Source organism: Apteryx mantelli, chromosome 6 (assembly GCF_036417845.1).
Source record: "Apteryx mantelli isolate bAptMan1 chromosome 6, bAptMan1.hap1, whole genome shotgun sequence".
NCBI lineage: Eukaryota > Metazoa > Chordata > Aves > Apterygiformes > Apterygidae > Apteryx > Apteryx mantelli.
The window spans coordinates 48,018,765-48,045,302 of NC_089983.1; the positions used below are offsets into that span (position 1 = coordinate 48,018,765).

A 26,538-nucleotide genomic window follows, 5' to 3' on the forward strand; every position below is an offset into this window, starting at 1 on the left:
GAAGGAGCATGTCAGGCCTACTGTTGGGATGAGGCGGTGAAGTGAAAAGGACACAGGAAGAGCCTGATCATTGACTGTGCAAAATCAAGACTGAAATAGAGCATGGTGATTCTCCATAAATATGTTGCAGAGCTAAATTAAAAGAGTTTCCAGCTCAGACGAGTGGCTGAACAATTAAAGACTTGAAGTTTTCAATACTGAACCCCGCCTTTCTCCAAACATATTATTCTCTTTGCCTCCATGTCCAAGGCAATCCCTCCTTCCTTTTACACAGGTCTGGTACCTACGTGTTTCATACTGTTTAGCTGCCATCTGGACAAGGGCAGCTGTAACCTGTCTGGATCTGCTAGTCAGTATATGTATATTCATTAGCCAGCTAGCTGGTGCCAGTCAGCAGTTGGCTGAGCCAGGCCAGACAAATAGCTTAGCATTTTATAAGGTTACTGGGCTGGTTTCAGGCAAAAGAACAGGGCTGACCCTTAAAAACAAAAAGGGGGAAGGGGGCGGGGAATAAACTGGTTGTATGTTTAGTCTGGGAGCTGAGTTATAACCACTGAAAAAGTGAAGTTCACATATAGCAGTGAAGCTTGGTCAGTATATGAAAGAGAATTGCTTAGTTTCGTTTGCTGTAGCGCAGAGGGGGGCATGACACCCAAAGAGAGATTCGAGTTTAACAAAGAATCAGATTAGTCCTGTTGTCTTTTAAATAGCAATAAAGAGAAAGAGAGAGACATAGGGGTAGAATGGATGACATGGAGGACACAAATTGTAAAGTGGGTTGCTTGCCTCATGGATGTCTTGACTAAGGCTTTGTTTGACTTGGTGTGTGGTTTTGTTTGCAATCAACCCGTTAATAAAGTTGTGCAGTGAACTTGATGACTGATTGGGAAGGTGAAAGGTATAATAATTTTGTATGACTAGGCTGACTTCTCTTCTATTTGTGTTTTTTTGAGAGGGGAGGAGATTCACCTCCTTGTCTGAGAAAGGAGAAACTTCTTATGTCTCATTATATATACTGGCAAAATGTTGATACTGATCATATTCAACAGGATTCTGGAAGACTTATGAACTACACAGTATAGAAAAAGATTTGGAGAAAACTTCATTTTTATTAATGTTGTCTTTCTTATGGTCTAAGCAGGTAAGGAAAGTTTAAAAACAGATACCATTCTTGTGAAGCTTTATTATAGAAGTTCCCATCTATCTTTGAGCTTGCAGGAATTTTTAACTGACAGTCTTTCCTTTTGGGAAGTTCTTAACATGTTTCATAGTTCACAGTAGGGATGTACTTCCAATGTATCATAGCTCACGGAGGAGAGGTTCTACAAATACCAACCTGGACCAAAGTATCACTTTGATCAGAAGTGTTTTAGTGAGACACAGATGGATGTTACCGAGTTATTGCTCTGACCAGTCGGTAAGCAGACTAAAATTGTTGGGCAGAGGCAGGATTCCATCCATGAGGAGCCCCTGCTTTTCCACAGCTACCTGCAGACTGGTTCCCTCTTGCTGTACAGAAAACGGGGATAACATTTTTGCTGTATGCAGTCTGTAGAGAAGGAGGAAATTTGCTTGCATTTCTAAGCTGTCAAGATAGCGTTTGTTTGAAGGTACATCCTTTTTCTCGTGGTTCCCAGGATTTGCTGTGACTCCTAGTTCATCTTTGGGAAATCTAGCTTGATAGAGAAAGGTAAGAAGGAAAGCCAGATGCTATCCCTTGATAGCATCTTCCCCATAAGATGGCTGCTTCTGTAGATCCTTTGTATGGCTGTGCAGACCCTTGCAAAGAGAGAGAGTCTGCCATTGAGAGACTCGTATCTGGTGAGAGGCAGCAGGTGCCTTGGCAGCAAAGCGCTGCAGCGTTTCTCTCGCTTTGCGGCTCTGAGTAGCAGATCAGATGAACAGCTATGGCAGGTATCTGAGATCATTGCTGAGAAACTCTCTGTCAAACATCAGAATGGAAATTCTGCCAGTTGCCACCAAAAGCATGATAGACATCCTTCAAAACTATTCATATCTTCATATTCTAGCTTTGATACTCTCAGATGGTTTATTTAGGCTTCGGTCTGGGAGTGTGGCTACCAGTAAAGCTCCCTGCTCTTTTAGTTTAGCAACAACATAGTAAGTCTCTTAGTGGAAATGGTATTGCTAGGATGTTTCAAATGGGAAAGTATCTCTACGTGCTCCTTCCTGAGCAACTGCCTTGCCTGAGCTTCATCTAGAGGCAGTTGTAGATACCAGCTAGGGAGTCAGGGTACTACAGAGCCCCAGTTCTTGTTTTGAGTTTTTAGCTATATATACATTCAAACCTGTATAGAGTACTGTGTGCCAGTAATTTGGGGGAAGGGGTGAGAAGGATCTCTTAAGGCAAGCCTTGTCTCTCGTCCGTGGTACATCCTCTTTCTCTCTTCTTTTTAAATCTCAGCTGAGTTGAAGCAGCTTTTCCTCTGAGGTCAGTTGCTGTGATTTTATTTTTTTCTTTAAGGATAGGGGTTTGGGGCGGAGGGGTTGTGCTTTTTTTGATCTTTGAGAGTTTGGGGCAGGGGAGCAGGAGACAGGCACCCTAATCGGAAACTCTTTCTGTATGTATTTCTAGCATTGGTGGCATGGTTTGGCCCTGGAACTGGTGCATTTCAGCCTATGAATCCTGTAGAATTTAAACTTCTGATGAGTTTTGTGCTCTGTGTCATTTGTTTTGGTAGGTTTTTATCATCTCATGGTACCTTACCTTTTCTTTGGGGAAGGAACATTTGACTGGTAATGTCTATAAAAGCTACCACAGAAGAGGTGAGTGCAGTCCCAAGGTTATGCTTCCAAAAAAAAACAAACAAACAAACAAAAAACTTAAAGCTTTTCCCCTTACAAAATCATTAGTAAAAGAGAGCTCTTTTTAGAAGTGTTCATCTCAGCTAGAGAATTTCAGACTTTCTACAATTTTTGCACTCTAAGTTATGGACTAAGTTTGAAATATTTTTTAAGTATATAGTTAGATATCTAAGCAAGTCAAGTATAGGTTTCCTGATAATTTTTTTCCCCAAAATCATATTAAAAACCTGCAGAACCGAAGTTTAATATTGCTATCCAAGAAACTATACTAAAACTTCCAAGCTCACTGTAGGACCCATATAGACTTGTAAACTCATATGTTTTAATGTTTTCTTCTTTCCCCAAGCCCTTTAGAACATCACTCATTCCCATGGGTGTTATCAGAATAAATACAGAATGATAAAACCCTATTTTCTGCTTGTGAAAACATCAAAGCTGACCCTTTCTAGTTTATTTTGGCACTTTGTTCTTGGATATTTGTGGGTGTAGAGAGTGTGTGAGAAGGCACTGTAGGAACAAATAGAATAATATATATGGACAAGCACTTGAAAAGGCTTCCAGTATAGTCACTGAAGTTTTTCAAGATGCTATCCTTTATCTATGCAACATTTTCTGTCCTTACTTATTGCCCCTAGAACAGTGTGTTGCATACAATTTAAATTTTTTGGTGGCTAATTTTTTAGTGCCTATTCTATCCTCTAAGTAACTTGCATAATGTGCTGTCCCAGTGGTGCTTCTGGCCATTCTGCTGAACTAATTTATTCTAATAAACTTCTTCATTCTCTATATATTTGCAGATGTGTGTGCTCAGAATAAGTTTAATTTCATCTGGAACACAGAATTCATAAAACAAGTAACCTTTCTGTCCTAAGTATCAGTAGCTGCAAGACTGGACTTTTCCCTTCAGTTCTCTTATATATTAGGTTTTCTAGTGAACAGGCAAAAATAAAAAGTCTTATTCTCTCACAGGAGTGTTCCTGCATGTATATCCTTACCAATCTGGTCATTAGTGCTTAGAACGGAATGAAGTTCAGCTACACTGCAAGGGACTTGTCTGGGTAGGTTATACAGCCATGAAATACAGATGTAATTACTCATTTCAGACTTCAGTGTTATCATTTGCATTTCTGGCTCAAGTAACTACATCTCAGAAAAATATTAGATGGAAATGTAGTCTAGTTAGGGCTGGAAGATGTACAGAAATGTGTTTGAAATTGCTTTATTCTTAGTTCCCTTCTAATTAAGGATGTGTTAGGTACACATTAGGAGAGCCCATCAGAGCAATCTAAGTATACAGACTGGCTTTCAGAAGACTTGGATCTCAGCACCATCAAATAATCTTTGTAGCCTTTTCAGCAGTTTTCATGATTTCAGCTTACAGATTTTGATAGATTTCATAAATCAACAAGCAAACACATCTTCTCTTTGACTAGAAGCCCTTGTGCTCTTGACGTGGTGTCACCGACCAAGTATTCCCTAAAAGAGATGGGAGCAGGACACAGGTGAAATAATGAAGATGATCATGATTGCACCTCTGAATTATTGATAAAATCCTAAGGTACTGAAATCATTCCTGCATTACAGACCAATAAGGTTGTGTTTTTCAGTTTCAGGATTACAAAATATAACCCAAATGATAAACTTCCAGAAGGTTATATTTCTCTTTCCTTTCTGGTCATAATATAATGGTATCTGTGATAGAGAACTCGTACTTCATCTGGTATCTTTATTCATTAATCCCTTTCTCAGTTAGGGCTATGTCAGTATAGTCTTTCTTATTAGATATGCTTAGATATCATTGTTTACCTTTAAAAAAGAAAAAATCAAGTGGCTAAAATTTTTTTCAGACATTTGTATAGACTTTCTGCTTGAAAAAAATGGTAGACAATCCTTCAGATTCTGACTGAGACGAGGTTGTCCAGAGTGCTCATGTGAAATCTAATAAATTTGGGTTTTGTACTGCTAACAATTATGGGGTATCTTGTATTAACAACAGTTCAGAAGTTCAGTAGCAAATGTTGGTTCTTTTTTCTTGCTGTGTCTGTTTTGGATGAGCACAAACATATAGTGATACAATAGCAAACTAATTGCAACGCTGTGCACAGAGTATGTTAAATGTTATCTGTGTTCATGTTGAAACTAAATTCTATCATATACTTGAACATTTTTGCATTCTGTAATGTATTTTTCTTTTACAAACTGTCAAGACTTCAGGTTCAGTCCCTGGGATCATCTTGGTGCTTTGTTCGTGGCTTCTTTCAACAATAGCAGTTCGCCCTTCGAGATTCAGTAGATGATTTCCTGAGGACCTGACAATTTTCATGAGAAAACCTTTTGTCAGCACTCTGAATATTTATAGGAGTTTCATTATAGACATGCTCCTAAACTGGGACCCAAATAGACTTTTTTCTGTGTTGTAAATGCCAACTGCCCTTTTCCTCTAAGATTTAGCTTCTTTCTTGTGGAGGGGGTGATTATACGCAGGTGTTTTCTCTGTGCATTGGGGTCAGGGCTGCCTTTATGTGTGATTTCCTCTTCTCTTCTTCCCTTGCTTTCACCTCATTCCTGTTTCTCTAGTTTGAAAGATTAAGCCAAGGTTGTTCTAGTATGTCCATACATCATTTTTTTTCTGGCAGACTTATTGCAAATGTCCACTCAGCCCCTAGGAAGATATTATAGTTAGATGCTCCATTCAGATCCAAAGTCACTACACCAACAATTTGGTTGCTGGCCAATTGAATATGTTGAACTGATTCAGAGCCTTAATGTATAAGAAAGCCTGATTATAGAGAAGACATCTATGAGAAAAAATATTTGTGCAAAGTTGATTTTAATGTAATTTCAGAATTGCATCAAATTCAGCTTGTCTATGGCTAGGCTTGGCAGCAGAAGAAAAGGAATGGCACGTATGAGAGAAATCCAGGACTTCTGCTTTATTGCACTGACAGAACCAAATTGTTCAATCTGTTGCCTCATCTGTTTCTTGCCATAGCTGGGAGATCTAAAGGTCAGGCCGTCTCAACACAAAGAAATAATAGTTAACATGCTGTATCTCACAGTGTTACCAGCTGGCTAGTGCATTTCTCCTATTGAACATCTAGGCTCTTTCCCAAAAAGCATAAGCAACATCCTCTGCCTATTTTGGGAACGCGTCAATGTCAAAAGTTGCTGAAGGAGGTAATGCGGAGTGCCCAATATTGCAGTGCTGCGCTTAACTCAGAGGTCCAGTACTCTTTCAAGAGTGTTGCAGTAATTTTCAGTTTGAAATAATTCTGATCACCCCGAGATGCAACTTTTTGGTCCCTCTGTAGTAGGCTCCATAGTGATGTTTACTTAGGAAAGTTAACTTCCCATCAGTTGTTTTTTGTTTGAGGAGGTGCTACATGATGGATGCCTTTCCCAGTGTACCAGTGCCGTGTCCCCGTCCCCCTCTGTCCCACCTCTTACTGCTGCTCTGTAGAGTGTCTGCCTGATGAGGATTTAAGCTTGCAAATGAAGCTGGGGTTATAACTGCTCTGTGCGTTATCCTCGTGTAGGAGTATGAAAAGAGAGAAATATGGGTAAGGCCACAATGCTGTAGCTAGTGTATCAAAATGATATTTGATGTAATGAGTGACACGAATAAATATGTATGATATTGATGTACAGGTACTGCTATTGAAATTACTAAATCTGATCCTCAATGTGACGTGTTATGTAACTGTCTCTCTTGGATATATCAGATAAGTGTAGAAGCAAAGTAAACATGCTTTGTCATCCTTCTGACCCTTCCTTAATTTGGAAATGAGTCCTCTGACTCTTCAGGTAGTTATAGTCACTCTCCCTCTCCGTTTTTCTCCATATTTTTTAATATGTGTTAAATGCTGGAGCTCAGATGAAGATTAATGACATCCTCTTGGCAGCCTTTGACAAAATAAAAACAGAAATAAAAAGCCAGTTATTCCTCCCTTCTCCCCTAGCTGCATCAGTGCTTTTGGATATATGAGAATGTTTTCTCACACTATATCCACTAGAAATGTCTTTCAAACTCTAAACTGTCAGTTTTCCGTTACCCAGTATTTTGTTAATGGGTTTACACCGTTAGCAACTCTTTATCTTTCCAGAAACCAGACTGGTGCTTCATATGACTAACTTCACAGATCTATGAAGTTAGCTCCCCTTCAGGGTGCTCGAATCTGTTAATACTCGTTGATTATTGCTGTAGGCTGTCAGCAGACATCAGTGCATCAATTGTGCTTGTAACTTAAAAACTTAAAAGTTTCTGAACTTTGGACTTTGAGAATACCAAGATAACACATGATATCAGGATGAGTTGGCTAGTCTGCTAGTGCATGATGGTCCACCAGCATGTTTAATACTGATGGTATCTGCGCTTTTGGCCTCCAGGCACCTCCTGGTTTTTACTGTGTGAAGCCTGCAGGTTGGTGGCTGTGGTTGATGGTGCTGTGCATGTTGGGCAGGTGACGTGAGAAGGGGAGACATGCCTCTGGGCCACGTGACGGTGGAAGCACCCGGTTATTGAGTTACGGCAGAAAGACACAGTGCCTTTTATCACGGAGCTGATTGACTAGGGGATCGCACAGCAAAAAGTCAGCTCTGCTCTTGGAGATCGGGGATCGCTGCCTCACAGCTATCGGTCTAGATTCCAGTTGCGCGCCTGACAAATCAGAATGACAAAAAAGTTATTATTTAGCGTAGGGTATCTTATACTTTAGTGCTTTGTGTAAAGAAGTTGAATTACAGATGAGAGGTAGGGGGAAAATGTTAAGGTTTTAAAATGGAATTTATGAACGGAATTTGTGTTTCTGAGATAAATGAACTGCTTTTCTTTGGCACATGTAACAACATAAGAGGAAGGAAAAGCCTTTTGGTAAATTCTACTAGCTAACACTTCTCATTTGGCTAATATAAGGACTAAACCTTTACTGTTAAGTATTTTAAAATTCTCTGTTATTGCTACGCGGGCAGAAGTATTGCCATAACTTGTTCTTTATTTCTCCAAATCTTGATAAGGTAACCAGATCACTGTTAGACTTAACAGAAGATCTTTGCTTTCTTTTTCAACACTTGCTTGGAATGCATGCGAACTTTTTTTTTTTTTTTATAGTGAGAGGTTGTATCTTGATACAAATATTGTTTCGTTTTGACTGTTCAGATATGTCTCGGGTTTTAGAAAGCTGTTTAACTGTGATTTACTTTTAATCCCTAAAAGGTGCCATACTTGGCAGATCAGAAACACAAGAGTGTATCTACTACAACGCTAATTGGGAAAAAGATAAAACAAATCGCAGTGGCATTGAACCTTGTTATGGTGATAAAGATAAAAGGCGACACTGTTTTGCTACGTGGAAGAATATTTCCGGATCCATTGAAATTGTGAAACAAGGTTGCTGGCTGGATGATATCAACTGTTACGACAGGTAAGCAAGTTTTCCTGTAAATTTTAAATTATTAGTAATTTAAAACTCTTTTGCATGTCCATGTTTTATACAATGTCCCCTCTGCAACAGTGGCTAAGAGAAATGTAGGTAAAGTAGTCTTTTTTTTTTTACACACACACACACACACACACACACACACTTTTTTTTCTCACTTAATCTGGAGTGAGGGAACTAAATTCATCAAAGTAGTTTTTCTTTACCGAATGGCATGAGCTACCTTTTTATGTACATATTATTTACGTGTTATATGTTTTTTCTTTACTTTTTTCCTTTTTATATGTTAAAAATCATCTGTTTAATATTTTCATGTTTAGGCCATTAATAATAGTTTTTTCTAAGGGCTTGTTATTGTCAAACAATACAAATACAGCTATTGAAACTAAAATGCAAAATTAGAGAGTTCGGTTTTCCAAAGTCTTTAGAGTAGGAAACTCAGTGCACTGGCTCTGCTCTTTACTTAAACATGGAAGTGTTGTGCCTGTTTATTAAAAGCTCAGCTCAGTGGCAGTTCTAAGAGATGTCGAATATTTTAAAATCCCAGTCATTTTTGTGTAACAGATGGTCTAGCAAGTACCCATGAGCAGTAACAGCAGGACTTGAGTTTTGTTAGATACTGGCTGAATAAAGGTCATGACTCTTTCAATAAATAGTATTATAGTTCTTTGAAGTATTAGACTAACCTTTATTTGACAAAACAGTTATTGTTTGAAAAGGGAGAAAATTAAGAAAATAAATACATAGTGGGTCTTTTTTAACATGTATTTCTGAAATATGGCTAAAAATAATTTTTATAAAACTTTCCTTTTTTGTTTCTTAAATACTGAATGAGTAGAAGAAAACATTATAGTCATTTCTATCAAATGAAAAGTTTCCATACTCACTGAGATATGTGTTCTCTTTTTACGAGTAGTTTAAAGCTAAATTGAACGGTACTTCTGATTGATATGTTTCTCAGAGAAGTAGCAAAGCATCTCCAAGTTCGCTTGCACGGCACAACTGAAATTCTGTGTGCTGGAAGGCAAAGGACAATCAAGAAGTCTCAGTTGTTGGTACTGGTATTCAGTAACTGTAGATCAGCCAGGATGGGAAAGTACTTTAATTCTTCCCCCCACCCCTCCCTTCTTAGTCAGCTTTGGTGAAGAAGTAAGGATATTTACAATTACCGAACTAATTTTATTACTACGAAATGTTAAACTTAGGGATGAAAATCGAATTTTCAGTTTAGAAATGGAATGAGACTCTATAGCATTGTTACCCCTCAATTCCCATTTGTATCATTGAACATTGTGAAAAATTATGGTATTAAGCTCTCCCTTGAGTAATGAAAAGGAATTGGAAGGGGAAGAAATAACATGTGGGGAGGAGGAAATAGTTGTAAGGAAAGAGTAAGGAAATAGTTGAAAACTGGGTGAAAACTTGTCTGGCTCTAAGACCTCATTAACTGTTATTTATCATGAGAATGCATGTTGCCATACTTTTATTTAAAATACCCATTAGACAAAATGTTATCTCCGAAATTGAAGACCAGTTTACTAAACATGGAGTTACAATATGATAACAAACAACAGCAGATAAAGAATGTCAAAAAATAAATGCATTATGGAAGTTACAGTACAGTATAATTATAATAGTTGGTTCTATAAAATAACCTAATTTTTGAAGATTAATAAAAAGCTTTTCTTAGGTCTTTAGCTGTATATAAAAATCCTCAACTATTTCTGCAAGATATTCAAATTCTTCTCTTTCTGCTGTCAAGTTGATTCCTACATGATTCCTGTTTTCCATACCTGACTTGAGTAGCTTCAGCTTATTAATCGCTAGAACACCTTACACGCAGTTAATTCCTGATTAGTGAAGTAAATCTGTCCCTGAGCATAATGCACACAGGGGACATTGTAAAATGTTTTTACAACTTTTTCTGCTAAAAAATGTCTCCTTCCTACTTCTCTCCAAGCCACGTAACACTGTCCTGTGAGGTTATGGCTAAGCACCAGCCATTCGATCTTGTTTGGGGGGGTTTCTTGAACATTGTTTTGGAAATAGCAAAATGTGCTGGTTCAGTTTCAATATTAATGATATTTCATTGCAATATAAAATGATGAATAAAATTTATTTTACTTTGTTTCTTCTTCAAATTTAACTTTTGGATACTAAGATTTTCTGGACGAATTACTGAAGTTCACTTTCTATTTTAAATGTGAACATATGTTTTATCTTGAGCGAAATAGTTTAAGATTAATAAGAGTTATTTATTATTATCTTTTATAGGAATGATTGCATAGAAAAGAAGGACAGCCCTGAAGTGTTTTTCTGTTGTTGTGAAGGCAACATGTGTAACGAACGTTTTTTCTATTTTCCAGAAATGGAGGTCACACAACGTAAGTTAGTCTGACATATTTATGAAGGAACTGCTTAGCAGTGTTCAGAAACATTTAATGTTGTGCATGTTCAGGCTAGACTCTTCAAAATGTTCTGGTCAGCTTTTCCTGCCAGAAGGTTTCTGATTCCCAAATGAAAAAGAGCTATATGCATTCATGTAAAGAGCCTGGAGAACTGCCTGTTCAGTTCTTCAATTCTGAAAGGTCTCTGTACTAGAACAGAATAGTTTAAATTGATAAAAGATATTTCTTTTCTAAGTGTAAGAAAGAAGGATAATCTGAAATAATTTGCTATTTTGAGATATGAGGATTATTGTCAAATCTTACCTTAATTGTATGATTAAGCTTCTGTAACAGGCTTTAAATCAATGGGGTATAAGCCATATCATCCATGTATACACGTACCAGCCTGTGAATGCTTTTCTTCTTGAAACAGTACACTCTATAATTCTTTAAACTAATTGGACCTTGTAGTTTCTCTGTGAATTGACACAGTAACCTTTAAAAAGGGGGAAAGGGTTTCTTCCCAGGTTACAAAGAAAATCCGCCAGATCTAACAAATAAATGTTTTAAAAACAATAACTGAAAGATTATTAGATTATTCCTGCTTATCTTCTTCCGGTCAGGAATCTAATCTTAGTTGGAAAACCAAATAATTTTAATAACTTAACTGAAAGCAGAAAACATCTTGAGTACCAAACAGTCAAAGGGAGTTGTTTATGAAATTAAATTACATTTTATGTGAGATTAAAATAGCCTTCATTGACCCAAGTGACATTCTTATCAGGTTTGTCAGTGTTACTGCTAACACAATAATTGACATTCTTCAACATTTTCATTAAACCTCTTTTTGCCCCAGAGATCTGTGGCTCCCTCTGTGTCAGCTACCCCAGAAGCAGGGTTTCTTTGGAATCCTTCCCAAAGCCTTACAGAAGTGTCTTGAACTAGCGAGTTTTTATTTTCAGCAAATCAACAGTGCATACAAACTTTGGCAGATTATTTCTGGCCTGTTCTACTTATTAATGAAATCATATTGTATATATTTCAAAGATTAAACTTCTGTATTGATTCTTTTTTTATGTGTTAAGTGAGGGCAGTCTTGAGAATCTTTTGTAAATACAAACACCTCTTACACACTGTAGGCACACAGAGGTAGAGCTTAAAACATGAACAAAATTAGATGTGCCGATCTGTAAATCTGGGGATCTGAGTTATTTCTGTGCTTTCTAAAATGTTGCCTTTAAAATATGTTTCAGATTTTTAGAGTGCATTTTAATCCAATATTGCTTGTCTATTGTGCTGATTACAATAACTTTCAGAAAAGCAGGATCGTAGGTGTTTCAAGCACTGGATGATTTTTGATTCTTAGAAGATATATTGCAGAAAATTAATCTTCCTTTTTTCCCCCCACCAGCAACTTCCAATCCTGTTACACCTAAGCCACCTCTGTTCAATACCTTGCTTTATTCGTTGGTGCCTATAATGGGAATTGCAGTGATTGTACTCTTTTCGTTCTGGATGTACAGACATCACAAGCTAGCGTATCCTCCGGTACTCGTTCCAACCCAAGTAAGTTGCTGCATTATGGTTTCATTTTTTTTGAAAGGTAAAACTGTGTCTGAAGAGGAGAGGGGAAAAGGAAGTGTGTACCTGTCACATGGCTGAAGTCTGTGTTACATACCTGGTTTAAAGGTGTTAATACTTGTTTTTCTGGTGTTATGGCTACCAACTTTTTTATTAAATACCCTTATCTGCTTTAATTAATTAATATTTGATGAATGTATGAGAAGCTTCTTAATATGTGTACATGTCTCTATTTTTGAGGGGGGAAAAAAACTAAACAACACAAAACTTCAGATGGCAAAGACTTAATATTGCTGGATGGGTGTGGGAAGCTTGTACTCCCAGGTGGTTAAAAGGACTACTTGTGTGAAAGTTGCCTACAGCTGGTTTCAGGTACTTACGACTGAGCTTTATGCTGAGCTTAAAAGAAAAATAAAATAGAGAGGCTACTACAGACTGAACAAGATCATAACGGCAATTAGCAGCAGACAGAAAATAGTAACTAGTGGAAGCATAGCTATTAAAGCATGGAACTGAGATACAGATATCATTTAAATGGACTATAAGCAAAATCTTTAATTGAAACATAGTCATTGGGCTTAGCCTAACTGGTGGCCTTATTGACATTCCTGTCATTTTTTTCATCTTTCTTGTTTAGGCATTTTGTACTTTGTCTAAAAATTCCCAATTTTACCAGTGTTTGTGTTTTACCTGGAAAACATTTTAGGATCATGTTCTCAAAGTTTGAAATGTAAATTGACCATGTTGGGACAAAAACTTTTTGGCTGCACGTACGTAGTTCCTACTCTTGTCAGGCTCCAGATGATCCCGTAAGTGTAACTACAGTACGAGTACTAGACTTTCCTTTTTTTGTGTTCGGTTGTGTCTAGAGATTCGACTGAGATTAGAAGGCCATTATAAAAAACCTTAAGACCATAAACCCTTCAGAGCCAAAGTAGAAAAGATGAACAAAATACGATAGTGTATACAGAGAGGTTAAGCGACTTGCCCAGGGTCATACCACTGCCGGGTTTTTGAGTGGGAATAGATATTATGCTTCCTAACTCGGGGCAGTGCCCTCTTGGCTGGAATACTTTGCCTCTCCTCGTACAGTGATTTTTTGAGAGGATTGCATTTGAAAAGGGTTGTGTGAGTTTTCCCTGGACTGCCGACTTCGCTGATATTTTCAGTGTATGCTGCTTGACTTCAAGGTATTCCAGGGAGAGTTATTGCCTGTCGTTAAATGAAATTGTTTTGGTTTCAGTTCCATATTAATAGAGAAGAAAAGCTGGGGTGGGGAGAGGGAACAGCAGGAGTAAGTACTTGCCAAATGACAGGGACTTAAGTTAGAGGAAAAGCGTGGTTTTCCTGTCCCTGCAGAAAATATTGCAGATACTCAAACTTCATGCAAATCTAGTAGCGTGAACTCTTGCATCCATCACAATTTTTGTGTATTTTGGACTTTACATCATCCTAGTAGATTTCATTGTAAGATGAAAGTCATAATTGCTAGATCTGTCAGTGATTTCAGGATGTAATTTCCCTTCTAGACTTAAAGAAATTAAAGAAAATACTTGTTAAAGTGACAGGAAAGCAAATAACTGCTAAATGTGTGTGATATATCAAGAACTTGAATTTTGGTGCTTTTCCTCCAGTTTACTGTAGGTCTTTTATTGCATGGTTTGTGTTTGATACAGGAGTGGATACGTCATAAACTTTTAATAAACAGGATAATAATCTGTTAGTGCTCCAATTATATCTGTTGGGATAAATATATGTTGCATATGGGCTAGTTATGGTGTAATAACGCTTTCTCATCTTGTGGTGAAGAAGCATTAAGGTTTGATGTAGAAAGTCAGGAAAAGCTACTTCTGTTTGGAAAAACTAAATGAAATTATTATGAAAATAGAATGTAAAAAATATTCTAATATATGCAGCAGAATAGTATTTCTCAACTTTAAATTTGATTAGCACTGATTTGAATAGGAGACAGAGGAAGCAGGAAGAGAGATAAATATTAGTACTTTTATAAACACCAAATATTTAAATATTTATATATGAATAAATTAAATATTAATATAATATTTAATAATAATCAGGACAGGATCTACAATTTTTAGGCAAATGCTTTTTTTTTTCCCCAAGTCTTCCTATGCAGAATGAGGGTTGGTCAGGTGGGTTGTGTAGCAAATACTAACTGGAAAACAGTGATTTCTGTACGAGTTATGAAGTCAGTAACACTTGGAACCTTTTATTCTTTTCCCTTAGTTTATTCTGAGAAGATGAAAGGCGTGTTGGGGTGCAGTACGCCCTGGTACTAATTTTTCTTGGAAATTGAAGGATGGATGAGGAATGAGTAAAAGATAGAAATGAGGAAAGATAGGAGAATGATAAATTTTGGAAGAACTAGAAAAAGAAACATTAAGAAAATAAAGTCACAGAATATGGTATAAGGAAAGAAATTGGAAGATTAAAAAAAATGAAGTAATATGCAAGAAGAAATGTTCACACCTATAATGAAATATAAAGGACAAACATCTGAGAAAATGGGAACAGCTTCATTTTCTTTTGAAAGTAAAATTGTTTCACAGTACGTGCATATATCAGGCAGGCAGTTCCTGCAGAGAGATTTACAGTTGTGTGGATTATCTTAATCTGTGTATTCCCTTCGGATATATAGATGACTATGCAAGAATTTACGCATTAGGGCTAGTTTATATAATTAATTTAAGTTTGGAATTTTTGTTTGCTTTTTTTATGTTTCCTTATTGTTTTCAATCAGGTATTTTGGTTAGAGGGAGGTCATGGGGAGCTACATGGGGAGTAGGTAACTGCTGTTCAGCTCCTTGCCAGTATCTGAAGCACAAGCGCCTAGTATTTGTTACTCCATTTGAAATATTTTGGACAGGTTTCCCCAAAACAATTTTTTTTTCTTTTATTTTTATTTTTTTTCCTTTAAGATGCCACCTGAGGTTCCTGGTTGTGCCCTGGGTTCTAGGCTGGTAGGGGCGGCAAGGCGCTGCGGCGCTGGGAGCTGTGGCGCGCTCAGCTCGGAGGTGCCGATGGCGATGGAGGGAGTTGTTATCGCTGCTGCCACTCCCAGCAGTTTGGGGTTACAAATGTCCTTGTCTCTAGTTTATGCTATTAATTTTATGCTCCACTATATTGTCTGCTGTCTAGTTAAAGCAGACCATCAAATTTTTACAAAATCTGTCACTTTTTAAATTCTTAAATGAGTTATTAGCAAATGTAAGTTTGCAAAATATATCTATATATAACATTTTGAAAGGACTGGATCACTTTCTTATATTTGATCTTATCATGCAACAAACGTATATTCATATGTCTGATCAAATTTACCAGAAAATGGGTTAGAGTTTTAAATATTTTGGTCTGTGTATTTTTATTTAGAAAGAGTTACTCTTGCTCTGTTAATTTGCAGTCATCAGCACTAAGTACGTTGAAAATAGGACTACAGTCTTTGTGGACAAAGGCTTTCACTCTCAAAATTAGATGTAGTTTAGATTTCCCCACAGCATCCGACTAATATTCCTGGTAGAAATATGACTACGGATGGCCAGGAGCTGACATGCTATGCTCATTTATTTTTCAGATTTCTTGAGCTTGGGCCAGGGATGTCAGTTAATGCTAATTACAACTGCAGCGTTAGCATACTCTCGTCTGATAGATAGGACCATAACCTATTTTATAGCATAATAATTGACACAAATAACATGTTCGTTTTCCATCAATTCGCACAGGTGTGGCTCTCCACATTTTGCATCCATACTGTGCAAACAGAAGTTAACCACCCGTACTTCTGTTGAATGCCCACGTTATGAGTATTTTATTGGATCACCGAGTTGTTTGTTTTGTTTTGTGTTAGTTTTAAAATAAGAGTCATGTGTCGAGAGGGTTGAAAAAAGCTTTACAGATTTACCTAACGCTTTTTTCATAACCTACTTTTATGCTTTCTTTTGAAACATTTGAAATGACTTGCATCAAAGATGCTTCGTGTTCTTAATATCTCAAAGCACAAGAAAGTCCTGATCTAGGCCTGTTAGGTATTACCAGAAGTGTAAGAAATAGCAATGGACAGGTCCTACTGCTCTCTTTAGAGTGTTCATAAAGGCGAACTTGGTTGCTAGGAATTATCATTTCGCTTTAATTTCCTCGGAGAGGATTGCACTGTTGAAAAATAGGACTACATATTATGCTTTTTAACCTCCTATAAATCACTTCCTTTAACTCTTTACCCAGTATTCCCTGTGCTGAGCACAATAATCTTGTATGAGGTTAATTTTCATTTTTTATTAAGAATACATTTACCACATACAGCCCCAGTGAGGTGCAGCCATATATGAAGTGCATCCCTTGTCTTGAAAGTCATGTACTAGATGAACCAAGAATTAATCTTAACTGAAGCATGTATTTGGAAGAGATGCTGATCTGGTTGTCTCTCTGGTCTTAAACACCCTGAGGCAAGACCGCTTTTGTGAGCATCAAAAAATATTCTGTATGATTATGGTTGGTAGATGGCTCTCGTCACAGCCATACCATGAATATCTTTCTTCAGTGTATCTCTTCCTGAAGACACCTAGCTACAAGGACCTTGTACTTAGGTCTTGGTTTTGATATTTCAGTTTCAGCTTTAAGAAATTAGAATTCAAAGCAGTTTCTGCTATATTAAAATAACATGGGGTGAATAGCAATGAAGGAGAAAGATCTCTAGCAGTGACAGGTGCACGACATAGTCTGAGCTACTGACTTAGAACAGATAACAAAACCAGCACTACTCTTCGCTGCTGTCTTTGGCCTCTGACGTCTGGTCTAAGCCACCAAACCTGTGCCAAAGAATTTGGTGAGTTGTGTGTGGAACTTGAATGGTTTGTTTTCAAAAGAACATGAAAGTAGTTACCATTGGGTAAATTTTTATGGCTTGCATTGGTAAAGATAGATTATCTTCATTTATTACTTTTATTCTCTAAATTAACTTTCAATTCATCAAATAATCTACCTGGTACAATTACAATTTTGAGACAGCCTTTATCCTGCTGCCATCTAAGGAAGAAGATCACAGTTGATTACAGAGAAGAATGAAGAAATTAAATCAAGTGTTTAGGGGTTTTTTCCATTTTTTTGCCTTCAATGTGCTTTTTTTTATTTGGAGATACTCTTATAGAGCCATTACCTCCTTGTAAAAACACTTCTCCTCTTCATATTCTTCAAGTGTTGTATTCCAAACGTGGGAATGTTGATGTTAGGCAATGTTAATTTAAAAAGGAAAAACTAAATGATCTTGAGATTTGGACTGCCAGAAGTGTGCATGACTTTGTTCTGTAATATTACATTTCATCGCTTCAGGACTAGTAAGGATTTCTTCTGTAATCTGATTCCAATCACTAAGTGGAATCATAGCGGGCAAGGATCTGATGTGTTCTTTCAATTGTGGTATTGAGGGACCCAATTGTGATATGAGTGCTTAAAAGAAAAGAAAATGCGTAGATGGGGGACTGTAAGAATGCAATAGAAAAGGTATTATAGATAAGGAGTCCTTAAATGTGTAGTTGGTAAATGGCTGCTAACTGCATGGTTTTTAGCATTCATGGGCTATTACATAAGTAGTTACTAAGGATCTTTAACAGAAGGAAGAATTTATATGACAAATAATTGAAGCCCAAGTACTTAGTGATGCATGCATATTTAATACTATGTTTGGTGTAAAACCAGATGCCCAAGTGTCTGGTTCTAGATCTTGATGATTTTTATTTTTAAATTTAAAAAAAAAAAAAGTCCTGAGTTCTTAATTTGCTTTCAAAATGAGCTATCTCCCATTTAAATAAACCCCAATTGCAGCTGTATTTGTTACCTGTGTTCAACAGGTAACAAAATACCAATCCAGACATACCATGTTTTGTCCTAAATGGCAGCCTACAGTTAGCTTTATACTTAAAGTACAGTACAAGAAAAATTCAGAGTGAAATATTTCAAATATATTTCTGTAGTGAGCTTAGAGTTACTTTGTACTTTTGCTTTGATTCAAGCAGGGCATTATCTTATAAACTGTATGCTTTTAATACTGTAACTTTTTCCTGACTTCTTAAGAAGCTGTTTTAGTTTTAGGAATACACCTGTACTGAGCAGCTCTGAGAGGCTGATGGGAGAAGATGCCTTTCCAAGTGATAGGCCTGGCTGCAGACGGTAGTTTGTGTCTTATTCTCATAAACATTGACTGGGCATATACGCATTAAAAACTGACAAAACATGGAGGGCTTTCTATAGTCTGTGTTTAACGTACCTGGAAGAATATCTCTCTGTTATTCATTTAAAACAGTGGTATGTCAAAAGAACTGACACTGTCAAGACTTCCTTTAGATTGTCATCTTTGCTAGTGCTGCGGGACAGTCCTGTGAAAGTGGAAATACGGATTTATGGGAAGTTTACAATCAGGTGCTGCCTTCCGGAGTCTTTTCACAGTTGTCCAGTTCACTGCCTATCCTTACATGTGCTCTCATGAATGTTTTAGTCTGCCTTCTTTCAGATCATCTTTTGTATCGCTAAATGTGTAAGAATTGCATTCTTCACAAAGTATGCAAAATAATTCTTTTTACCTTACATTCTCTGAAAAGATTGAGAGACTGTTGATGAATATGTTTGATGGCATATTTAGGACCCTAGTTAGGAACAAATCAAGGAATCACTGCAAAACATTAAAATATATATTTGCATTTAGTGTGAACATCATATTCATATAGGTTTTGTGACATGCTTCAAGTTCAGAATGTGGTTGTGGATAGCCCAAATTTTGGAGCAGACCATACTGCTTGTGGCTAGTTGGTTGCAAAGATCACAGCCATCTCCCTGATCCTGTATGTCAAACCCTTAGAGTTGTTTTCAGCTAGTATGAATAGCAAGTCTATGTGTTTATACATGTTTGTGTATATGGTGACTACTTTGTGGGGTTTTTTTAATTACTCTTTTATTTATAAGAGCTGTATTAATTCCTAAAATAAACCAAGAAAGTATATATTTGCATTTCTGTGTTAGCCAGATAATGCTTAAACTGATGCTACTTGCATTTCTAATGAAAAGTATGAGATGGTGGTCTAAGTCTGAAGGGAAGGACAAGGATTTCAAAATCAGAAGGTCTGTGATATACATAAATCTCTCTCTGAAAATTGCCATGTGTTTCTAAATTAGAGGTTTGGGGGTTTGATCCCCATAAAGGAGTAGCGAGGATAGGGCTTTTTTATTTTTCAGAGTCTCACGATTATGGTTTTTCATTATGGCAAGAGCAAAAGGATTGGATTTCCCTATTTCTGAGGCATATACACACTGCTCAGGAGCAAATAGGCCTGAAAATGACTCTCTCATAAATTTTTACAGCCACAGGAAAAAAGTTTGTTGAGTAACTATTTCATACAAGCAGTGGTTTTTTAAATTTTTGTAGCAGTTAATGTTTCTTGTCCTCGACTTCTTGAGTTAGTAGAAAAGTGGGTAAACAAAGATTTATTTATTATTCTGTTCAGTAGCCATTCCCTGTCCGATTCACAAATTATTATTCGCGTTCTGCTTCGCTGTTGTTTCAGGCAAGGGAATATGGGGGTGGAGAGGAACTGCCTTCAGTGACTGCGCTCCCCGTGGGCTGTGAAGTTTGTGCTGCTAAGTCTTACTTGTGTTTTGTAAAGTATACAGGGAATGGCTGTCGTTATATTGAATCACCGGGTCGCAGAAGGGTTTGATGGTGAAGAGGATCAGCTGCTTTTCCTTTTTCCCCCCTCTTTTTTTTTTTTTTTCTTTTATTCCTTTTAATAAAGTGTCCCAAACTATTGGCAGGCCGTACAAGTGCTGCTCCGTTCTGTTTCGGACTCTCAGGGTGCGGGTTGACCTCGTCTCCAGCCGTCTGCTGGCTGACGGGGAGAGGAGGAGGACGCAAATGCTGGTGGGCTCCGGTGATGACACCAGTGCTTGTGGTGACAGCAAGCCCTGCCGCAGTTTTCATAAAGCTGACTCCAGCTAATCCAGCCTTCAAGAAATACTTCATCTCTTCTATTATTAATTATTTAGATAATGCTAAGTATGTGCTAGACAGTTTTCAGGCGCAGAGAAAAGCGTATTACTGGCTCTGTTGTGTATAGTCCTGAGAATGTAAAGACACAGGGTGGAAGAAAAGGATCGTTGCTGTTGCGTGGCAGCTGAATACCTCCAGCATTGTCGTTTTCTGCTGTCGCACCAACTATCTGACCAAATTAGAAAGGACAAGGAAGACGACTGAGGCAACAGCACGGGGAGGAATGAAGGTGTCGCAGGGCTTCTTCTTGCCTTAGGTGGCGGGGAGGTTGATAAAGAGGGGATATGAAAGTAGAGCAAATAAGATTGTCTCATTAAAACATGTTTTAAGTTTCAGTAACAGTGCTCTGGGACTTGCATTTTTATAGTGTATTTCATTCAGCAGTCCATAAAATCATGTGACCCGTTTGAAATAGTCTTAAATATTGTAATGTGCTTTTATATGTGCTGGATACAGTATTTTGAAGTTCACTTCTTCTAGTTACATCTCCAACATACTAGATTTATTGATTGAATATAGCAATATAGATCTAATGTACAACAACCTATTTGTTTGTAAGGTTTGGTTATAACTTGGGCATTAAACAGTTTTCATTTTCTACAGCTAGTCACTAATTACAGTGTAGTTTGTTAAATTTAAAAAAATACAACACTGCCCTCTACTGCGCAGTTGTGAATATAACAAGAAATAAGTTTGCATAGCTGCTGTTTGTATATATGTTTAATTTTTTGTATGTGTTTATATACTGTATTATAGTAACATGACTATCTAGACGCCTATAATGGACAATTCTGGTTTTGAATTATAAGATGCATTCAACTAATGATCTGTATTATATTCTTTATTTTTGCCTATTTTCCTTTGCTAACATATTAATGATGGATTTTTTTTATTTTAAATTGTCTATTATTAGTACGAGAAAGTATTGCTATCCCCATGAATATTTTTGTTATGAATTCACAAACAATTTGCTTTGTCTCTTTTCTTATAAGCTGTTTTTTCATCCCATTCTCGATATAAATAGTAATTTCTTTTGCTTGTGTTTTTTCCCCTCTCTGCAAGCACGCCTTTCATATAATGATTGAGGTAAGATGCACTGATGTTTGTTCATGGTTATGGAACTTTCTGTGGACATGTAAGAAGTTGTAATTACGTTTTCTCAATATTTTTGGACCAGAAATTTGCAAGCATGCTTGGGTTAAAAATACAGATTTGGCTTGCTGTCCATAGCTTTCGCAAAATTCACTGTAATTTCTCAGGCTATTGAGTTAAATGTCGGTAGGGATCGGGAATGAAATACTGCAGGCAGAGTCGGCTGTGGTTCTTCGATTACAAGCGGCTCAACGGGCTTGTGCCGCTTCCGCGGCGGCGCCGGAGCAGAGCGGGGCTCTGCGGGAGCAGCGTTTGCCGGGGGTCTGGGTCCCGGCCGTGGGAGCAGACCTCTAGCAGGGGCTGCGGACCTCGTCGTAGGGGGTCGCCCGGGAGAAAACTGCATGTTCTGCCCAGTTCTGCCCTGTCTTGAGGTGTCTGTTGTCACCTCCCGTCCATGAACTGCCTGTAACTTTCTGAAGTGTATGGACTTAACGTTGTGACTTTTGGTGACACGATTGCTTTTTTTCTCATGGTTCAGGAGCTCAGAAAGGTAGATTACCAGAGGAGAAATATTCTTTCATTTTTAAGTCTCTGCTTTGACTCCCTCGCTGTCCAGAAGTGATTTTTATTTATATTAAACTACTGATAGTTCGTGTGCAACTACAAGTAACTTAAAACTCTTCATTGAGAAATGTTGGTCACTGTGGGTGGGGAGGGTTAATGAATATAGAAAAAGTCAAGATTTGAGTTGTAATGAATACTCAGTTTTTATTATCTCTATATGTCTCTACTTAGTAGCTGAAATGCCTCCTAAATATAATTTAGAAGAAAACAGAATGTTGCTATTTTTTTCCTGAGTATCTTGCATCAGTAAAGAGTTATTAGAAAGTCCTTTCTATTCTTAGTCATTATTTTGCTTCAAATGAAATAATTTCAGCTAGGGAAGAAATATCCCGTCTGCAGCTAACCATGATGTATATGTTACTTGGGGAATGTGTTTGTAATATAATGTAAAATCTGCAGGATTTTCTTGGGTGAAGAAAGAAGAGGAGAAAACTTATCACCATTTAAAAAAATTAGATTCGGGGGAGGCAGGTGGAAAAAAGGTTAAAAGCTTGATATAAGTCATAGAGTCAATTTTAGAATAGATTACAGAATTGTAAAATTATGACTCCTTCTACTGTATTTGCATCTAAACTTCACAGATCATCTGGTTGAAAACAAACCAACCCCAAACCAGAAAGGGAGAAAAATAACTGAGATAGTGCTCAGACTCTTTAAGTGAAAACTTGTTAAACATATTCACAAAATCAGCTGCAGAATAAATATAACCAAGGAGAAATAATGCACCATTTAACAAAGGAAAACCTGCATGGGCACTGGAGGTTTTAGGACTTCCGCTAGGTTTTGGAGTCGGAGAAGGGAGGTGTGTTAATAGACAGCCAGTTTGGATAACTGAACATTTTTTTTCCCCTTTGGATATACGTGATGAGGCATTTGGTTTCGCTGCCATATGAAAGAAATGCCTGGAGATAAACTTTGGGGCTGCCGGACTATATTGAGGCACGCTTTTTAACAAGCTGCTCCGTTTGTCATATTTTTAAAGGGTTTGTAGTTGCATGTTTGTTAATCTTCTGTCGGATCTCGAGAACCATTCTTGAAGTCACTTAGGGCAACCAATTTCTGAAAGTTGCCATTCTTGAATTTTAATAAATGCTTTTTTTAAGCTGTTCGTTATGCAGTATGATTAGTACATGCTACCTGACAGCTGAAGTGAAACTCCCAGGTATAAAAATCAGAACCAAAAAGCCCTGTTTGAAATGGAAAAATCGTATGGTGCACAACATAACTAGGCGTCCGCGATTTGAGATCATCGTACGATCTGAATTTGCACTGGCTTAATGAGCGAATGGCTTTGAGCTATGGGAAGAGCAGAGCTTAACCGCCCGAGTACGGCGCGTGCTAGGACCCGGTCAGTCTGGGTACTTTTTGCGGACTCCGCTGCTTCTGGTTTTTCTCTGGCGGCAGACGGCTGTGTAGCAGGCGTGCTGCCGCTTCCTTGGCGGCCCGCGCCGCCGTCGGGGCCGACGGGATCTCTCGGCACCGGCGTGCGCGGGCCGGCGCCTTGCCGCTCTCCAAAGCGACGGTCCTGCTTCCCTCTGCCTTGCGCTGCTGCCTCTGCGGCTCTGGCCCTGTTGTAAACCAGCGCAATGTGCTAAACTCTCAGAAGACTAACCCTATTAAAAATAATAATAATATTAAAAAATAAAAGCTTTCTGATGAGATAGCACGTTGCCTGGATTTGCTGTGTGGTCAGACAAGCAGTGGAGTCAGTCCAAGGGAGAGGGAAGACCCGGACCATGGGGAACAGCGTCCTTCCATCCTTACATCTTGGCGGCTGGGGCAAGCTGTTAGATTAATATATCCACATTATACCTTTATTCATGTTCTGCCGTCATCCCTGGCACCACGGAGATGATTTTTAAAAGCCTGCTGAAAATAATTATGCCAGTGGCACACTAATATTTTTGGTTAGAAGTAGAGTAAGTTGGAAATGTTGTCAAGGAATGTTTCTACATAAAAATAGGATTTTTTGTCTTAGAGTAAATGCCTGCTCATTTTGATGAAACTGTTTAGAAAAAAAAAAAACAAAGAAGCTGAGTCCTATTCTTTTTAGCTATGTTAACAGAAGACTATTATATCTTCTCCATTTCATTAAAAAAAATCACATTTGGCTTAATGTGAAAGTAGGAATCGCCCTGTGGCCAGTTTTTGCGGAGGAGTGACTGCCCCCTCTCATGTGATAGATGCCGTTTCCATCAGCTCTTTGGGAAGTGTTAAGTGGTCATTTGCTTGATGGTAAAGAAAAAATTCACATAGCATGACAAAAAATACCGTGAGTTGGGGTTTTTTTGTTTCACCCTTTAGAAACGAAAGGGGGTTGTTCTAATCCCTAACAGAGTCTCAGATTTGGGTTTACTTCCCACAAACTTTTGTTAATTTAAGCAAGTCCCTACCTTCAAAACTTAAAAAAAAAAAAAAAAAAAATTGTCTGATGCTAAGTCCCCAGATGATAGTGCTCAAGATTCTTGAAAATAATGGTTTTGGGGTTTTTTTACAAGTTGAAGTAGGCTTTTGTAAGTAACTTAAAGCATCTTGTTTCCAGTTTTGCTTGTCTTTTTTGCCACTGTAACTCTTGCAAATCAAGGACAGTGATTTCTCTGTGTTCAAAATGCTCATAAAGGACTCTGAAATTGAGTAAAAGGCAGCACAGGAGTGAAAACTTACGCTTTTATGTATCAGTGATTGTGAGAATGAGAATTAAATTTTGTGTCAGAAAAGATTTTTAATTCTTGAACTTCATTTTCTAAATTGTTGTTTATCAGATTTAAGCCCTGCAATTTTCGTGTAGCTTAGCTTCATGTAGATTTAAGCATCTATCACTGTCATATTTGCAAAAAGGATTTCATCTTTTTTTGAGGGTAATATTTTAATGTCTCTAATTTGAGTGTTTTTTAACAGGGAACTAGGCAAAGAATTTTAAATATTACACTTTCTTTTACAGGCATTAATTTCAGTAGAATTCGGTTACAGTTTCTTTAAATTGATATAAATCAGTTTGAGAAGCTAGTTCTTTCTGAAGGATCTATTTATTATTTAATAAGAAAAAAGAGAATGGTTATGTATTCCTGTGCTTAAACTACTCAAAATTTGTGTTGGATACAGAAGCACTTGTCCCCGTTCTTACAACAGTGAAGTACATTTACAACTACAGTTCTTTAGAAAATATGTCTTTAACACGCACAGAATTTTTATGGTCCTAACTGGAGCGCTCACATCCTTGAGTACTCTCACTTGTTGTGTAGAAATGACTACACTGCTGTTTTTCAGTCTTTCTCTTAAAAACAGCTTTGCAGTTTCTAGCTGGAAAAAAAGTAGAAAAGCAAAATGTACATTTCAGATTTGGACAGTAAACTTAAGTTTCTCTTTTTTTATTGTATTCTGCGGTGCGAATATCACTTAAAAGCTGTACCTACCTTTCATTTGCGGGCTTCTTCAGAAAACTTGCTTTTACATATAATCTCAAGACCTGTGCTGCAATTTGGGGCTCTCTGTAGACCTGCACTGCCACAAAAAGCAGCAGTTCTCCTTCTTCTCATCTCTCCAGTCTGCCCCCACGCTGCCACCGCTTCCACTGGCCTTGGCGTCTACTTTTCTGTATAGTAACTTGGATTGGGGAGCAAACCCGGCTTTAAACTAACTCTGGGAGAGGTGGAGGGAAGGGGGGGGGGGAAGCGGGGAGGTGGAGCTGTTTCTCTTGGGGAAAGTATTGGCAATTCTGCTTAGGGTGACCGATGCACGCCAGAACTCAACATATTTTTCTGCAGAAAACAGGGAATAAGATATTACTGTTTTACGCAGAGGCATGTGTAAGTGGGTCTGCTGTTTGTGATCATGGTAGGGAAAGAGCTCACATAATGCAAGCTAATCTGACGTGATAGACTGAAAAGAAAAAGACAATACAGAAGCAATAAAGTTGAAAATCTACTTGTTATATTCAGATGATGTGTATAATGCAGGATATGTAAGATGCATATAAAATGTATAATACAAGATGTTTGATAGTCTGATGCTTTTTTCCCCAAAAAAGAAAATTTTTCAAATCCGTAGTTAGCTTGGTGATTATAGGGATAACCTTGTAGTTCTATCTCGTTTGCAGTTGAACTTCCCAATTTGTATTGTTATATTTGAACAGGAATTGTTGGGATTATTATTTTTTTTTTAAGCCCATCATTAAAGTTCCTGTTCATCTAAAACGCCAGTATCGTAAGATGTGAAGAACAGGAAAGTCTCTTAAATTTAATTCCAATCCTGCTCCCTATGGTACAGCCAAATACACACATTTTAGTCATGTACTGACTGCATCTACATTAGCACAAATGGGCGCAAGAGAAGCGGAGCAGCGGACTGAAGCGCTGGTGCAGGGGCTCCTCACGCCTGCGTAACGCGGTTTGAGAGCGGGCTTTGGAGGAGAGGTAGTCGGGTCTCCTGTGACAAGCGTCTGCGCCATGCGTGTGCTTTCCGAGCGCAAAACCGGCAGTTTCATACCGGAGGGCCTGGGGGTGGCGTGCTGGTGGCCCGCCTGCAGGTTGGCTTGCATCCTTGT

General features: G+C 37.8%; 1 protein-coding gene across 3 annotated transcripts in view; it reads left to right on the forward strand.

Annotated features, from left to right (window-relative positions):
- Positions 1–26,538, forward strand: part of ACVR2A (activin A receptor type 2A) — a 67,290-nt gene that overhangs the window by 27,211 nt on the left and 13,541 nt on the right. For all 3 annotated transcript variants that reach the window (XM_013959771.2, XM_067299412.1, XM_067299413.1), the window contains 3 exons: positions 8,039–8,246; positions 10,536–10,645; positions 12,060–12,214. In XM_013959771.2, the coding sequence (XP_013815225.1) occupies positions 8,039–8,246; positions 10,536–10,645; positions 12,060–12,214 (473 nt within the window). The remainder of the gene's footprint in view (positions 1–8,038; positions 8,247–10,535; positions 10,646–12,059; positions 12,215–26,538) is intronic.